General features: G+C 40.6%; 2 protein-coding genes across 4 annotated transcripts in view; both read right to left on the reverse strand.

The window, feature by feature from the left end:
- LOC133536015 (seizure 6-like protein) overlaps window positions 1–11,883 on the reverse strand; it is a 34,400-nt gene extending 22,517 nt beyond the window's left edge. Inside the window, exons 1-3 of one of the 3 annotated variants that reach the window (XM_061876185.1) lie at window positions 11,659–11,883; window positions 2,581–2,835; window positions 2,348–2,487 (exon numbers count right to left, since the gene is read on the reverse strand). In XM_061876185.1, the coding sequence (XP_061732169.1) occupies window positions 2,348–2,487; window positions 2,581–2,835; window positions 11,659–11,731 (468 nt within the window). In that variant the 5' untranslated portion in view covers window positions 11,732–11,883. Of the gene's footprint in view, window positions 1–2,347; window positions 2,488–2,580; window positions 2,839–11,658 lie in introns of all 3 variants that reach the window. The other 2 variants (XM_061876186.1, XM_061876184.1) reach the window with 2 other exon arrangements.
- A 2,034-nt stretch (window positions 11,884–13,917) lies between these two features.
- LOC133536016 (unconventional myosin-XVIIIb-like) overlaps window positions 13,918–17,608 on the reverse strand; it is a 40,055-nt gene continuing 36,364 nt past the window's right edge. The window contains 1 exon segment of the mRNA XM_061876187.1: window positions 13,918–14,020. The gene's annotated coding sequence lies outside the window, so the exon portion shown is untranslated.

A 17,608-nucleotide genomic window follows, 5' to 3' on the forward strand; every position in this document is an offset into this window, starting at 1 on the left:
TCCCCCTCTGGTCAACATATGAAATAACAAGTGTGTGTAAATAATTAAAGTGCTCCCCCTCTGGTCAACATATGAAATAACAAGTGTGTGTAAATAATTAAAGTGCTCCCCCTCTGGTCAACATATTCACTGGCCAAATGGTTAGAGTGTCCGCCCTGAGATCTGTAGGTTGATTACCGGGCGCGACCACCCCTGCTGCTCACTGCTCCCCTCACCTCCCAGGGGGTGATCAAGGGTGATGGGTCAAATGCAGAGAATAATTTCGCCACACCTAGTATGTGTGTGTGACAATCATTTGTACAGAACATATGAAATAACAAGTGTGTGTAAAAATTTGAAGTGCTCCCCTTCTGGTCAACATATGAAATAACAAGTTTGTGTAAAAAATTGAAGTGCTCCCCCTCTGGTCAACATATGAAATAACAAGTGTGTGCAAAAAAATGAAATGCTCCCCCTCTGGTCAACACATGAAATAACAAGTGTGTGTAAATAATTGAAGGGCTGCCCCTCTGGTCAACATATGAAATAACAAGTGTGTGTAAAAAATTGAAGTGCTCCCCCTCTGGTCAACATATTCAGTGACCCAGTGTTTAGAGCGTACGCCCTAAGATCGGTAGGTCGTGAGTTCAAAACCCTGGCCGAGTCATACCAAAGACTATGAAAATGGGAGCCATTACCTCCCTGCTTGACACCCAGCATCAAGAGCTGGAATTGGGGGTTAAATAACCAAAATATTATTTCCGGGCGTGGCCACTGCTCACTGCTCCCCTCACCTCCCAGGGGGTGATCAAGGGTGATGGGTCAAATGCAGAGAATAATTTCGCCACACCTAGTGTGTGTGTGTGACAATCATTTGTACAGAACATATGAAATAACAAGTGTGTGTAAAAATTTGAAGTGCTCCCCTTCTGCTCAACATATGAAATAACAAGTGTGTGTAAAAAATTTAAGTGCTCCCCCTCTGGTCAACATATGAAATAACAAGTGTGTGTAAAAAAAATTGAAGTGCTCCCACTCTGGTCAACATATGAAATAACAAGTGTGTGTAAATAATTGAAGGGCTCCCCCTCTGGTCAACATATGAAATAACAAGTGTGTGTAAATAATTTAAGTGCTCCCCCTCTGGTCAACATATGAAATAAAAAGTGTGTTCAAAAAATTTAAGTGCTCCCCCTCTGGTCAACATATGAAATAAGTGTGTGTAAAAAAAATTGAAGTGCTCCCACTCTGGTCAATATATGAAATAACAAGTGTGTGTAAAAATTTGAAGTGCTCCCCCTCTAGTCAACATATTCAGTGGCCTAGTGTTTAGAGTGTCCGCCCTAAGATCGGTAGGTCGTGAGTTCAAAACCCCGGCCGAGTCATACCAAAGACGATGAAAATGGGAGCCATTACCTCCCTGCTTGATACCCAGCATCAAGGGCTGGAACTGGGGGTTAAATTACCAAAATATTATTTCCGGGCGTGGCCACTGCTCACTGCTCCCCTCACCTCCCAGGGGGTGATCAAGGGTGATGGGTCAAATGCAGAGAATAATTTCGCCACACCTAGTATGTGTGTGTGACAATCATTTGTACAGAACATATGAAATAACAAGTGTGTGTAAAAATTTGAAGTGCTCCCCTTCTGGTTAACATATGAAATAACAAGTGTGTGTAAAAATTTGAAGTGCTCCTCTTCTGGTCAACATATGAAATAACAAGTGTGTGTAAATAATTGAAGGGCTCCCCCTCTGGTCAACATATGAAATAACAAGTGTGTGTAAAAATTAGAAATTCTTCCCTCTGGTCAACATATGAAATAACAAGTGTGTGTAAATAATTGAAGGGCTCCCCATCTGGTCCATATATGAAATAAGTGTGTGTAAAAATTTGAAGTTCTACCCCTCTGGTCAACATATGAAATAACAAGTGTGTGTAAAAAAATTGAAGTGCTCCCCTCTGGTCAACATATGAAATAACAAGTGTGTGTAAATAATTGAAGGGCTCTCCCTCTGGTCCATATATGAAATAAGTGTGTGTAAAAATTTGAAGTGCTACCCCTCTGGTCAACATATGAAATAACAAGTGTGTGTAAAAAATGTAAATGCGCCCCCTTTGGCTAAAATTCATTAAAAAAAATTTATAAATATGCATATAGAGACATACAATAATAACTTGAAGTAAATAATGAAGATTGAAAAATGATCATAAAAAAATTAAAATAAAATTTATTAACTAAAAGCTTACCTTTTTTAGGGTGGTCCTAAAGAGGTAGGCCTTTTTCTGAGGTCTCAAGAAGGTAAGAAATACAAGAATGTGTGTGTGTGTGTGTGTGTGTGTGTGTGTGTGTGTGTGTGCGTGCGTGCCTGCAGCTCCACGCCATAGCCGGCGTACACGGTGACGATGTACGTGCAGCGTGCGACGGCGGCGCTGGACACAGGAAGTGGATCAGACGAGTCAATGTAACCTTCAGGCTGCGACAAGGTGATGAAGCAGCCGGAGTCTTCTGGAAGGACCACACACACACACACACACACACACACACACACACACATTTTAATCACCCGCTCACGTGCACCCTCACGTGCGCTCTCCTCACCCCATGCACTTCCTGTCACGGAGGTCGCGGCCTCTGCGGCGAGCTCGTCCTTTCGCTCGGACACGCGTGTCGGCGTGCGCTGGACAGGAGCCCGCGTTGTGCTGGGGGACGTGGGGACACCGGGGGCCACGGACCCCCCGGCTGCGGAGAGGGGGCTGACGCTGAGCGGCGAGCCCAGAAAGGAGAGCTTGTCCTGGGCTGCGGTGGGGGACACGACAGCCCCTGGAAGATCAACATGCTGCTCTTGTGCGCCCTCTGCTGGACACACACACACGCACACACGCACGCACGCACGCACGCACACACACACACACACACACACACACACACACACACACACACACACACACACACACACACATGCTGAAATCTACAGGTTTCCTCCAAGTGGCCGAATGAGGCCATTACAAGACGGACTCAAAATTGTGACATCTATTCAGTGTCAGGCACCACCTTTGACCCCTCCTCTCGCTCGTCTCCATGGTGACACTCGCTTAAAGACCTACTGAAAGCCACTACTACCGACCACGCAGTCTGATAGTTTATATATCAATGATGAAATATTAACATTGCAACACATGCCAATACGGCCGCTTTAGTTTACTAAATTGCAATTTTAAATTTCCCGCGAAATATCCTGTTGAAAACTCGCGGAATGATGACGAGTGCGGGTGACATCACCGGTTGTAGCTGACATGTTCTTCCAGCCCAATCCAAGGTATAAGTAGTCTGCTTTAATCGCATAATTTCACAGTATTCTGGACATCTGTGTTGCTGAATCTTTTGCAATTTGTTCAATAAATAATGGAGACGTCAAAGAAGAAAGATGTAGGTGGGAAGCGGTGTATTGCAGCTGCCTTTAGCAACACAAACACAGCCGGTGTTTCCTTGTTTACATTCCCAAAGGTGGAGCTTTACTATGGAACAGAGCGGTCAAGCGAACATGGTTCACGACCACATGTCAACCGGCAGGTTTCGGTGAGAAAATTGTGCTAATAAGTCGGCTCTTGCCGTAGACATGAGCGGAGCTTGCGGACTCTCTTACCTCCTCCCACCGGAGACATTGGCGGTCACCACACCTGTGGCCAAACCCCTCCAACTTACAGGTACCATATAATCTCACTAAAACACTAGTAACACAATAAACAGATAAGGGATTTTCCAGAATTATCCTAGTAAATGTGTCTAATAACATCTGAATCGCTCCCACTGCCGTTTCTTTTTTCTTTCTTGTAGTCCTTCACTCTCACTTTCCTCATCCACGAATCTTTCTTCCTCGCTCAAATTAACGGGGAAATTGTCGCTTTCTCGGTCCGAATTTCTCTTGCTGCTGGTGGCCATGATTGTAAACAATGTTCAGATGTGAGGAGCTCCACAACCCGTGACGTCACGCGCACATCGTCTGCTACTTCCGGTACAGGCAAGGCTTTTTTATTAGCGACCAAAAGTTGCGAACTTTAACATCGATGTTCTCTACTAAATCCTTTCAGCAAAAATATGGCGATATCGCGAAATTATGAAGTATGACACATAGAATGGACCTGCTATCCCCGTTTAAATAAGAACATCTCATTTCAGTAGGCCTCTAAGAAGTCGTCCGCTTGTCATCTGGCGATCGCCGCGGCGACCGGCGGCTGAGCGCGAGGAGATTTGGGGAAGTAGTTTTACGTCGTCGAGCACTTCTGGCAAACGTTTAATCCTCGAGAGGATTAAGCCTTCCCAAAACGAAGGAAGAGGGGAAAATATTCCCGAGTCGGAGCGTTTGACGTGTGCTAGCTTGCGCTGAGATTAGCGGGGATTAAAAACAAAATGTCACTTTTTTTGTGGCGCTAAAGGCTGCGTGTTAGCTACACGCTGACAGCCGCGAGACCCTCTTCAAAAGCCCCAAATCCCTCACAGCAGGGGGCTTTCATGTCCTCAAAATATCATTGCCTTACTTTCATGCCATTTTAAACCTCCAACTGCCTACAACCTAGCCTAGCACGTGCTAATGTGCTAACATGCTAGAGCTAGCTAGCCCCGCCGATGACGCGCTAGCGAAGCCTTTCAAAGTCCGCGGTGTTTTCAGCTTGGAAGAAGTTTGTTTTCATCATGAATAAAAGATGTTTGCATCGTCTTCGCGGAAAGGCTTTTAGCGAAAGTTCGGAGGCACATGAACAAAAAAACAACTTTTACAACTTTTAAAAGGCGACATGACAGCTTAGTCAGCTTAGCAGAAGTTTCCAGGAGAGAAAACTGGAAGCACAAAAGCTTAATCCGCATTCCCCGAGCAGCCTGAACGTGTCAGATAGACCACAAACCTGAGGAAAACACAACTGCAGTCAACAGAAGTTAATCCCACCATGTAACTGTCTGACATGTAACTGTTTGACGTGTGACATGTGACATGTAACTGTCTGAGGTGTAAAAGTCTGACGTGTAACAATTTGACGTGTGACATGTAACAGTGCGACATGTAACAGTGTGACATGTAACAGTGTGACATTTAACAGTCTGACATTTAACAGTGTGACATGTGACAGTGTGACATGTGACAGTGTGACGTGTAACAGTTTGACGTGTAACAGTGTGATGTGTAACAGTGTGACGTGTGACAGTGTGACATGCAACAGTCTGTCATGTAACAGTCTGCCATGTAACAGTGTGATATGTAATAGTCTGCCATGTAACAGTGTGATATGTAACAGTGTGACATGTAACAGTGTGACGTGTAACAGTTTGACGTGTAACAGTTTGACATCTGACATGTAACAGTCTGACGTGTAGCAGTTTGACGTCTAACAGTGTGACATGTGACATTGTGACACGTAACAGTGTGACATGTGATAGTGTGACATGTCACATGCAACCGTCTGACATGTGACATTGTGACATGTAACAGTGTGACATGTGATAGTGTGACATGTCACATGCAACAGTCTGACATGTGACATTGTGACATGTAACAGTGTGACATGTGATAGTGTGACATGTCACATGCAACCGTCTGACATGTGACAGTGCGACATGTGACAGTGTGACATGTGATAGTGTGACATGTAATAGTGTGACATGTGACAGTGAGACATGCGACAGTGAGACATGCGACAGTGAGACATGCGACAGTGAGACATGCGACAGTGAGACATGTGACAGTCGGACATGTGACAGTGTGAAGTGTAAGTGTGGTGTGTAACAGTCTGACGTGTAACAGTCTGACGTGTAGCAGTTTGACATCTAACAGTGTGACATGTGACATTGTGACATGTAACAGTGTGACATTAAACAGTGTGACATGTAACAGTGTGACGTGTAACAGTCTGACATGTAACAGTCTGACATGTAACAGTCTGACATGTGACAGTGTGACATGTGATAGTGTGACATGTGACATGCAACAGTCTGACATGTGACAGTGTGACAGGTGATAGTGTGACATGTAACAGTCCAACATGTGACAGTGTGACATGTGACAGTGTGACATGTGACATTCTGAAATGTGGCAGTCAGACATGTGACAGTCTGACATGTAACAGTCGGACATGTGACAGTGTGAAGTGTAAGTGTGGTGTGTAACAGTCTGACGTGTAACAGTGTGACGTGTAACAGTGCGACGTGTAACAGTGTGACGTGTGATATATGACATGTAACATTCTGACATGTGACGGTGTGACATGTGAAAGTGTGACAGGTGAGAGTGTGACATGTAACAGTCTGACATGTGACGGTGTGACATGTGAAAGTGTGACAGGTGAGAGTGTGACATGTAACATGTAACAGTCTGACATGTGACGGTGTGACATGTGAAAGTGTGACAGGTGAGAGTGTGACATGTAACATTGTGACACGTGACAGTCTAACATGTAACAGTCTGACATTTGACAGAGAGACATGTGACAGTCTGACATGTAACAGTTGGACATGTGACAGTGTGAAGTGTAAGTGTGACATGTACAGTGTGACATGTAACAGTCGGACATGTGACAGTGTGAAGTGTTAGTGTGGTGTGTAACAGTGTGACACGTAACAGTCTGACATGTAACAGTCGGACATGTGACAGTGTGAAGTGTTAGTGTGGTGTGTAACAGTGTGACACGTAACAGTCTGACATGTGACAGTGTGGCATGTGATAGTGTGACATGTAACAGTGTGACATGTGACAGTCTGACGTGTGACAGTGTGGTATGTAACAGTCTGATGTGTAACAGTGTGAAATGTGACAGTCTGGCATTTGATAGTGTGACATGTGACATGTAACAGTCTGACATGTAACAGTGTGACATGTAACAGTCTTACGTGTAACAGTGTGACATGTGACAGTGTGGCATGTGATAGTGTGACATGTGACATGTAACAGTGCGACAGGCATTGAACTCGCAACCTTTGAACACAAACGGCATCTACTGAAGCACGCCATTGGCATCTTCATTATGTTATCAGCGGTGTGATGCTAGCACTTAAGTTACGTTAGCTTCGGCGGTGTGATGGTGGACTTAAGTTACGTTAGCTTAAACATGTTATCAATGGTTAGCTTCTTAAAGTTATCGGCAGTGTGATGCCAGCACTTAAGTCACGTAAGCTTCATAATGTAATCAGCGGTGTGATGCTAACACTTAAGTCATATGCTTCATAATGTTATCACCAGTTAGCTTCATAATGTTATTAGTGGTGTGATGCTAGCACTTAAGTTACGTTAGCTTCATCAAGTTATCAGCGGTTAGCTATTTAAAGTTATTGACAGTGTGATAATCGCACTTAAGTCGCCTTAGCTTCATAATGTTATCATCGGTGTGATGCTAGCTCTTAAGTCACGTTAGCTTCACAACGTTATCAGCGGTTAGCTATTTAAAGTTATTGACAGTGTGATACTAGCACTTAAGTCGCCTTAGCTTCACAATGTTTTCAGCGGTTAGCTATTTAAAGTTATTGACAGTGTGATACTAGCACTTAAGTCGCCTTAGCTTCACAATGTTATCAGCGGCGTGATGCTAGCACTTAAGTTACGTTAGCTTCATCAAGTTATCAGCGGTTAGCTATTTAAAGTTATTGACAGTGTGATACTCGCACTTAAGTCGCCTTAACTTCATCATGTTATCAGCGGTTAGCTTCTTAAAGTTATCAACAGTGTAATGCCAGCACTTAAGTCACGTTAGCTTCATAATGTTATAATCTGTGTGATGCTAGCTCTTAAGTCACGTTAACTTCATAATGTTATCAGCGGTTAGCTTCTTAAAGTTATCGGCAGTGTGATGCTAGCACTTAAGTTACATTAGCTTCATCATGTTATCAGCGGTTAGATTCTTAAAGTTATCGGCAGTGTGATGCCAGCACTTAAGTCACGTTAGCTTCATAATGTTATCATCTGTGTGATGCTAGCTCTTAAGTCACGTTAGCTTCATAATGTTATCAGCAGTTAGCTTCTTAAAGTTATCGGCAGTGTGATGCCAGCACTTAAGTCACGTAAGCTTCATAATGTAATCAGCGGTGTGATGCTAACACTTAAGTCATATGCTTCATAATGTTATCACCAGTTAGCTTCATAATGTTATTAGCGGTGTGATGCTAGCACTTAAGTTATGTTAGCTTCATCAAGTTATCAGCCGTTAGCTATTTAAAGTTATTGACAGTGTGATACTCGCACTTAAGTCACGTTAGCTTCATAATGTTATCATCTGTGTGATGCTAGCTCTTAAGTCACGTTAGCTTCATAATGTTATCAGCGGTTAGCTTCTTAAAGTTATCGGCAGTGTGATGCTAGCACTTAAGTTACATTAGCTTCACCATGTTATCAGCGGTTAGCTTCTTAAAGTTATCGGCAGTGTGATGCCAGCACTTAAGTCACGTTAGCTTCATAATGTAATCAGCGGTGTGATGCTAGTACTTAAGTGACATGCTTCATAATGTTATCACCAGTTAGCTTCATAATGTTATTAGCGGTGTGATGTTAGCACTTAAGTTACGTTATCTTCATCAAGTTATCAGCGGTTAGCTATTTAAAGTTATTGACCGTGTGATACTAGCACTTAAGTCACGTTAGCTTCATAATGTTATCATCTGTGTGATGCTAGGTCTTAAGTCACGTTAGCTTCATAATGTTATCAGCGGTTAGCTTCTTAAAGTTATCGGCAGTGTGATGCTAGCACTTAAGTTACATTAGCTTCATCATGTTATCAGCGGTTAGCTTCTTAAAGTTATCGGCAGTGTGATGCCAGCACTTAAGTCACGTTAGCTTCATAATGTTATCATCTGTGTGATGCTAGCTCTTAAGTCACGTTAGCTTCATAATGTTATCAGCAGTTAGCTTCTTAAAGTTATCGGCAGTGTGATGCCAGCACTTAAGTCACGTAAGCTTCATAATGTAATCAGCGGTGTGATGCTAACACTTAAGTCATATGCTTCATAATGTTATCACCAGTTAGCTTCATAATTTTATTAACGGTGTGATGCTAGCACTTAAGTTACGTTAGCTTCATCAAGTTATCAGCGGTTAGCTATTTAAAGTTATTGACAGTGTGATACTCGCACATAAGTCGCCTTAGCTTCATGTTATCATCGGTGTGATGCTAGCACTTAATTTACGTTAGCTTCATCAAGTTATCAGCGGTTAGCTTTTTAAAGTTATTGACAGTGTGATACTAACACTTAAGTTGCCTTAGCTTCACAATGTTATCAGCGGCGTGATGCTAGCACTTAAGTTACGTTAGCTTCATCAAGTTATCAGCGGTTAGCTATTTAAAGTTATTGACAATGTGATCCTCGCACTTAAGTCGCCTTAACTTCATCATGTTATCAGCGGTTAGCTTCTTAAAGTTATCGACAGTGTAATGCCAGCACTTGAGTCACGTTAGCTTCATAATGTTATTATCTGTGTGATGCTAGCTCTTAAATCACGTTAGCTTCATAATGTTATCAGCGGTTAGCTTCTTAAAGTTATCGGCAGTGTGATGCTAGCACTTAAGTTACATTAGCTTCACCATGTTATCAGCGGTTAGCTTCTTAAAGTTATCGGCAGTGTGATGCCAGCACTTAAGTCACGTTAGCTTCATAATGTTATCATCTGTGTGATGCTAGCTCTTAAGTCACGTTAGCTTCATAATGTTATCAGCGGTTAGCTTCTTAAAGTTATCGGCAGTGTGATGCTAGCACTTAAGTCACGTTAGCTTCATAATGTAATCAGCGGTGTGATGCTAGCACTTAAGTCACATGCTTCATAATGTTATCACCAGTTAGCTTCATAATGTTATTAGCGGTGTGATGCTAGCACTTAAGTTACGTTATCTTCATCAAGTTATCAGCGGTTAGCTATTTAAAGTTATTGACAGTGTGATAATCACATTTAAGTCGCCTTAGCTTCATAATGTTATCATCGGTGTGATGCTAGCTCTTAAGTCACGTTAACTTCACAATGTTATCAGCGGTTAGCTATTTAAAGTAATTGACAGTGTGATACTAGCACTTAAGTCGCCTTAGCTTCATAATGTTATCATCGGTGTGATGCTAGCTCTTAAGAAACGTTAGCTTCACAATGTTATCAGTGGTTAGCTATTTAAAGTTATTGACAGTGTGATAATCGCACTTAAGTTGCCTTAGCTTCACAATGTTATCAGCGGTTAGCTATTTAAAGTTATTGACAGTGTGATACTCGCACTTAAGTCGCCTTAGCTTCATAATGTTATCATCGGTGTGATGCTAGCTCTTAAGACACGTTAGCTTCACAATGTTATCAGTGGTTAGCTATTTAAAGTTATTGACAGTGTGATAATCGCACTTAAGTTGCCTTAGCTTCACAATGTTATCAGCGGTGTGATGCTAGCACTTAAATTACGTTAGCTTCGGCGGTGTGATGGTGGACTTAAGTTGTATTAGCTTCAACATGTTATCAGCGGTAAGCTTCTTAAAGTTATCGGCAGTGTGATGCTAGCACTTAAGTCACGTTAGCTTCATAATGTAATCAGCGGTGTGATGCTAGCTCTTAAGTCACGTTAGCTTCACAATGTTATCAGCGGTTAGCTATTTAAAGTTATTGACAGTGTGATGCCAGCACTTAAGTCACGTTAGCTTCATAATGTAATCAGCGGTGTGATGCTAGCACTTAAGTCACGTGCTTCATAATGTTATCACCAGTTAGCTTCATAATGTTATTAGCGGTGTGATGCTAGCACTTAAGTTACTTTATCTTCATCAAGTTATCAGCGGTTAGCTATTTAAAGTTATTGACAGTGTGATACTAGCACTTAAGTCGCCTTAGCTTCATAATGTTATCAGCGGCGTGATGCTAGCTCTTAAGTCGCCTTAGCTTCACAATGTAATCAGCGGTGTGATGCTAACACTTAAGTCATATGCTTCATAATGTTATCACCAGTTAGCTTCATAATGTTATTAGCGGTGTGATGCTAGCACTTAAGTTACGTTAGCTTCATCAAGTTATCAGCGGTTAGCTATTTAAAGTTATTGACAGCGTGATACTAGCACTTAAGTCGCCTTAGCTTCACAATGTTATCAGCGGCGTGATGCTAGCTCGCACTTAAGTCGCATTAGCTTCGAGTGACAGCGTCACCGGAGCAGAAAATGATGCGATGTGAGCGCGTGTTCACTGGCGTCTTCATCACTGTCACATTCTAGAACTTTCCGCAGAGTTCCTCTGGTTGTTGCGTAACGAGACCCTTCAAGCGTAAACACTTTCCTGTCTTAGCCTGGATTTGGATCTTGCAGCTTTGACAAAATACCAGCTATTGTTTTGGGACTAGGGGGCGCTCTATTTAAAAAAATAATAAGTGAAGGCGGCGCCCCCCTGTGGCCAAAAGACAAAGTGTACAAACTTAAGTGTGGACTTAATTGTGACAGGCTGGTAAACATGTGGACGGGGTCCCTAATGAAGTGTCCCTCTTCACACAGAAACTAAGTTGACGGAATCCCCGCGTGCACGCGCCTCTCACTGCAGCACGTACAGCCTCACACGCCGTGGCGTGGGCAGCGTGCACGCGCGCTGCGGTAAGCACGCCGCCAAGCTGGGACGCAGAGAGGGGGGGTCGTGGGGGGGCTGACAAAAACACCGCATGATCACCGCAAGTCAAAACACGCACACCCGTGGGGTCTTACCTGCACGCGCCGTCACGCAGCCGCGCGTCGTCATCATCACCATCAACCACCACGTGCACGCGGACGGAGACATGGCCGCCGGAGGTCCACGCGAGGGGGCGGGGCGGGGGGGGTGTAGTGGGGGTCAGTGCGTCCGTCCTGCGTGGGTCTTCACGCACGAGCAGCGGACGAGCGGAAACGAGCGGATCTTCTTCCCGCCTTTCCTCTCTCTCTCTCTCTCCATCTGCCCTCGAAAGACATCAAAGTTTGCTCTCCCGCGTCACTTGATTGCTCCACGTCAGGGCTACAAGCCACGCCCCCTTTCCCCGCCCACCAAGCAGCAGAGGCGGGACGATTACTTTCAGTGACGTCACATCGAGTTGCTCCTTTGGCGATATATTATTTATTTTTCATACCAATGACAATAAAAAACATTTTTGTAAAAAAGTGAAAACTGCTGGTAATTTAGCTGCTGACAGGCTTTTCCCGAAATTTGCAGGAAATTCCCATTGAAAAGAATGTTAGCATGCTAGTTTTAGAATGTTAAAATCAGCACGCTAACACTTTATGCTAGCATTTTTACCTAGTTTCGTATATTTTTTTACCTAATAAACATGTTTTTCAATACTTGCCTCCATTTAAGACGTATGTTAGCGCTTCATGTGTTAGCATGCTAATTTTAGCAGGTTAATATGCTAGCACTTTTACCTAGTTTCATATTTTTTAACCTAATAAACATGCATTTCAATACTTGCCTCCATCTTAGACGTATGTTAGCGCCTCCGTCTTAGACGTACGTTAGCGATTCATGTGCTAGCATGCTAATGCTAGCATGTTAATGTTAGCAGGTTAATGGTTTATGCTAGCATTTTTACCTGGTTTCATATTTTTTAACCTAATAAGCATGTATTTTAATACTTGCCTCCATCTCAGAAGTATGTTAGCATGCTAATTTTAGCATATTAATGTTAGCAAGTAATGGTTTATGCTAGCACTTTTACCTAGTTTCGTATTTTTTAACCTGATAAACATCTATTTCAATGCTTGCCTCCATCTTAGACTGGACTCTCACTATTATGTTAGATCCACTATGGACTGGACTCTCACTATTATGTTAGATCCACTATGGACTGGACTCTCACTATTATGTTAGATCCACTATGGACTGGACTCTCACTATTATGTTAGATCCACTATGGACTGGACTCTCCCTATTATGTTAGATCCACTATGGACTGGACTCTCACTATTATGTTAGATCCACTATGGACTGGACTCTCACTATTACGTCAGATCCACTATGGACTGGACTTTCACCATTATGTTAGATCCACTATGGACTGGACTCTCACTATTATGTTAGATCCACTATGGACTGGACTCTCACTATTATGTTAGATCCACTATGGACTGGACTCTCACTATTATGTTAGATCCACTATGGACTGGACTCACACTATTATGTTAGATCCACTATGGACTGGACTCACACTATTATGTTAGATCCACTATGGACTGGACTCTCACTATTATGTTGAATCCACTATGGACTGGACTCTCACTATTATGTTAGATCCACTATGGACTGGACTCTCACTATTATGTTGAATCCACTATGGACTGGACTCTCACTATTATGTTAGATCCACTACGGACTGGACTCACACTATTATGTTAGATCCACTATGGACTGGACTCTCACTATTATGTTGAATCCACTATGGACTGGACTCACACTATTATGTTGGATCCACTATGGACTGGACTCTCACTATTATGTTAGATCCACTATGGACTGGACTCTCACTATTATGTTAGATCCACTATGGACTGGACTCTCACTATTATGTTAGTTCCACTATGGACTGGACTCTCTCACTATTATGTTAGATCCACTATGGACTGGACTCTCACTATTATGTTAGATTCACTATGGACTGGACTCTCACTATTATGTTAGATCCACTATAGACTGGACTCTCACACTATTATGTTAGATCCACTATGGACTGGACTCTCACTATTATGTTAGATCCACTATGGACTGGACTCTCACTATTATCTTAGATCCACTATGGACTGGACTCTCACTATTATGTTAGATCCACTATGGACTGGACTTTCACCGCCCCTCCATCTGCTTCTCATCCTTTAATCTCTTTGATCTCTTTTTCTTCATCTCAAGAGGCGGGGCTTTGCGAGGGGCGGGGCTAGATCCAGGCTGACTGATGATGTCATCGTTAAGTGTGTGCTGGCACAGATTTAATGTTGACAAACACATTCTGTTTAGTTGTATTTTTCCTTCTTTATTCCAAAACAACGTGACAAGTTTGCTTGTTGGCGAACGACGGCGCTCCGCTCCATCTTCTTCATGACCACTACGCTACTGAGGAAGAAGAAACGGAAAGTCAGAAGGTAATGTAGTTATGTGGCTAATGTTGCTAGTAGCTAATGAGACTAATGCGTAATTATGTTATTAATGATAATGTAGCTAATGTAGCTAATGATGCTAACAAGGGTATTGTGGGTAATGTTAGCAATGTAGAGGCTAGCAGGTTATCATTGTTTACATAATTATGCATTAGTCTCATTAGCTACTAGCCTCTATATTGCTAACATTGCTAGCTAATGAGACTAACACATAATTATGTTAAAAATTAAAATGTAGCTAAAATAGCTAATGATGCTAACAAGGTATTGTGGGTAATATAGAGGCTAGTAGTTAATGAGACTAATGCGTAATTATGTTAATAATGATAATGTAGCTAATGTAGCTAATGATGCTAACAAGGGTATTGTGGGTAATGTTAGCAATGTAGAGGCTAGCAGGTTATCATTGTTTACATAATTATGCATTAGTCTCATTAGCTACTAGCCTCTATATTGCTAACATTGCTAGCTAATGAGACTAACACATAATTATGTTAAAAATTAAAATGTAGCTAAAATAGCTAATGATGCTAACAAGGTTGTTGTGGGTAATATAGAGGCTAGTAGTTAATGAGACTAATGCGTAATTATGTTAATAATGATAACGTAGCTAATGTAGCCAATGATGCTAACAAGGTTTTTGTGGGTAATGTAGATGCTAGTAGCTAATGAGACTAATGCGTAATTATGTTAATAATGATAACATAGCTAATGTAGCTAATGATGCTAACAAGGTTGTTGTGGGTAATGTAGATGCTAGTAGCTAATGAGACTAATGCGTAATTATATTAATAATGATAACGTAGCTAATGTAGCTAACAAGGTTGTTGTGGGTAATGTAGATGCTAGTAGCTAATGAAACTAATGCATAATTATGTTAGTAATGATAACGTAGCTAATGTAGCTAATGATGCTAACAAGGTTGTTGTGGGTAATGTAGATGCTAGTAGCTAATGAGACTAATGCATAATTATGTTAATGACAACGTAGCTAATGATGCTAACAAGGTTGTTGTGGGTAATGTAGATGCTAGTAGCTAATGAGACTAATGCGTAATTATGTTAATAATGATAACGTAGCTAATGTAGCTAATGATGCTAACAAGGTTGTTGTGGGTAATGTAGATGCTAGTAGCTAATGAGACTCATGCATAATTATCTTAATAACGATAATGTAGCTACTGTAGCTAATAATGCTAACAAGGTTTTTGTGAGGAATGTTAGAAATGTAGATGCTAGTAGCTAATGAGACTAATGCGTAATTATGTTAATAATGATAACGTAGCTAATGTAGCTAATGATGCTAACAAGGTTTTTGTGAGTAATGTTAGAAATGTAGATGCTAGTAGCTAATGAGACTAATGCATAATTATATTAATAATGATAACGTAGCTAATGTAGCTAATAATGCTGACAAGGTTTTTGTGAGTAATGTTAGAAATGTAGATGCTAGTAGCTAATGAGACTAATGCATAATTATTTTAATAATGATAATATAGCTAATGTAGCTAATGATGCTAACAAGGTTTTTGTGAGTAATGTTAGAAATGTAGATGCTAGTAGCTAATGAGACTCATGCATAATTATGTTAATAATGATAATATAGCTAATGTAGCTAATGATGCTAACAAGGTTGTTGTGGGTAATGTAGATGCTAGTAGCTAATGAGATTAATGCATCATTATGTTAGTAATGATAACGTAGCTAATGTAGCTAATGATGCTAACAAGGTTGTTGTGGGTAATGTAGATGCTAGTAGCTAATGAGACTAATGCGTAATTATGTTAATAATGATAACATAGCTACTGTAGCTAATGATGCTAACAAGGTTGTTGTGGGTAATGTAGATGCTAGTAGCTAATGAGACTAATGCGTAATTATTGTAATAATGATAACGTAGCTAATGATGCTAACAAGGTTTTTGTGAGTAATGTTATAAATGTAGATGCTAGTAGCTAATGAGACTCATGCATAATTATATTAATAATGATAACGTAGCTAATGTAGCTAATAATGCTAACAAGGTTTTTGTGAGTAATGTTAGAAATGTAGATGCTAGTAGCTAATGAGACTAATGCATAATTATGTTAATAATGATAACGTAGCTAATGTAGCTAATGAAGCTAACAAGGTTTTTGTGAGTAATGTTAGAAATGTAGATGCTAGTAGCTAATGAGACTCATGCATAATTATGTTAATAATGATAACGTAGCTAATGTAGCTAATGATGCTAACAAGGTTTTTGTGAGTAATGTTAGAAATGTAGATGCTAGTAGCTAATGAGACTAATGCATAATTATATTAATAATGATAACGTAGCTAATGTAGCTAATGCTGCTAACAAGGTTGTTGTGGGTAATGTAGATGCTAGTAGCTAATGAAACTAATGCATAATTATGTTAGTAATGATAACGTAGCTAATGTAGCTAATGATGCTAACAAGGTTGTTGTGGGTAATGTAGATGCTAGTAGCTAATGAGACTAATGCATAATTATGTTAATGACAACGTAGCTAATGATGCTAACAAGGTTGTTGTGGGTAATGTAGATGCTAGTAGCTAATGAGACTAATGCGTAATTATGTTAATAATGATAACGTAGCTAATGTAGCTAATGATGCTAACAAGGTTGTTGTGGGTAATGTAGATGCTAGTAGCTAATGAGACTCATGCATAATTATCTTAATAACGATAATGTAGCTAATGTAGCTAATAATGCTAACAAGGTTTTTGTGAGGAATGTTAGAAATGTAGATGCTAGTAGCTAATGAGACTAATGCGTAATTATGTTAATAATGATAACGTAGCTAATGTAGCTAATGATGCTAACAAGGTTTTTGTGAGTAATGTTAGAAATGTAGATGCTAGTAGCTAATGAGACTAATGCATAATTATATTAATAATGATAACGTAGCTAATGTAGCTAATAATGCTGACAAGGTTTTTGTGAGTAATGTTAGAAATGTAGATGCTAGTAGCTAATGAGACTCATGCATAATTATATTAATAATGATAACGTAGCTAATGTAGCTAATAATGCTAACAAGGTTTTTGTGAGTAATGTTAGAAATGTAGATGCTAGTAGCTAATGAGACTCATGCATAATTATGTTAATAATGATAACGTAGCTAATGTAGCTAATGATGCTAACAAGGTTGTTGTGGGTAATGTAGATGCTAGTAGCTAATGAGACTAATGCGTAATTATTGTAATAATGATTACGTAGCTAATGATGCTAACAAGGTTTTTGTGAGTAATGTTAGAAATGTAGATGCTAGTAGCTAATGAGACTCATGCATAATTATGTTAATAATGATAACGTAGCTAATGTAGCTAATGATGCTAACAAGGTTTTTGTGAGTAATGTTAGAAATGTAGATGCTAGTAGCTAATGAGACTAATGCATAATTATGTTAATAATGATAACGTAGCTAATGTAGCTAATGATGCTAACAAGGTTGTTGTGGGTAATGTAGATGCTAGGAGCTAATGAGACTCATGCATAATTATATTAATAATGATAACGTAGCTAATGTAGCTAAT

This window comes from Nerophis ophidion, linkage group LG17 (assembly GCF_033978795.1).
Source record: "Nerophis ophidion isolate RoL-2023_Sa linkage group LG17, RoL_Noph_v1.0, whole genome shotgun sequence".
Classification (NCBI taxonomy): domain Eukaryota; kingdom Metazoa; phylum Chordata; class Actinopteri; order Syngnathiformes; family Syngnathidae; genus Nerophis; species Nerophis ophidion.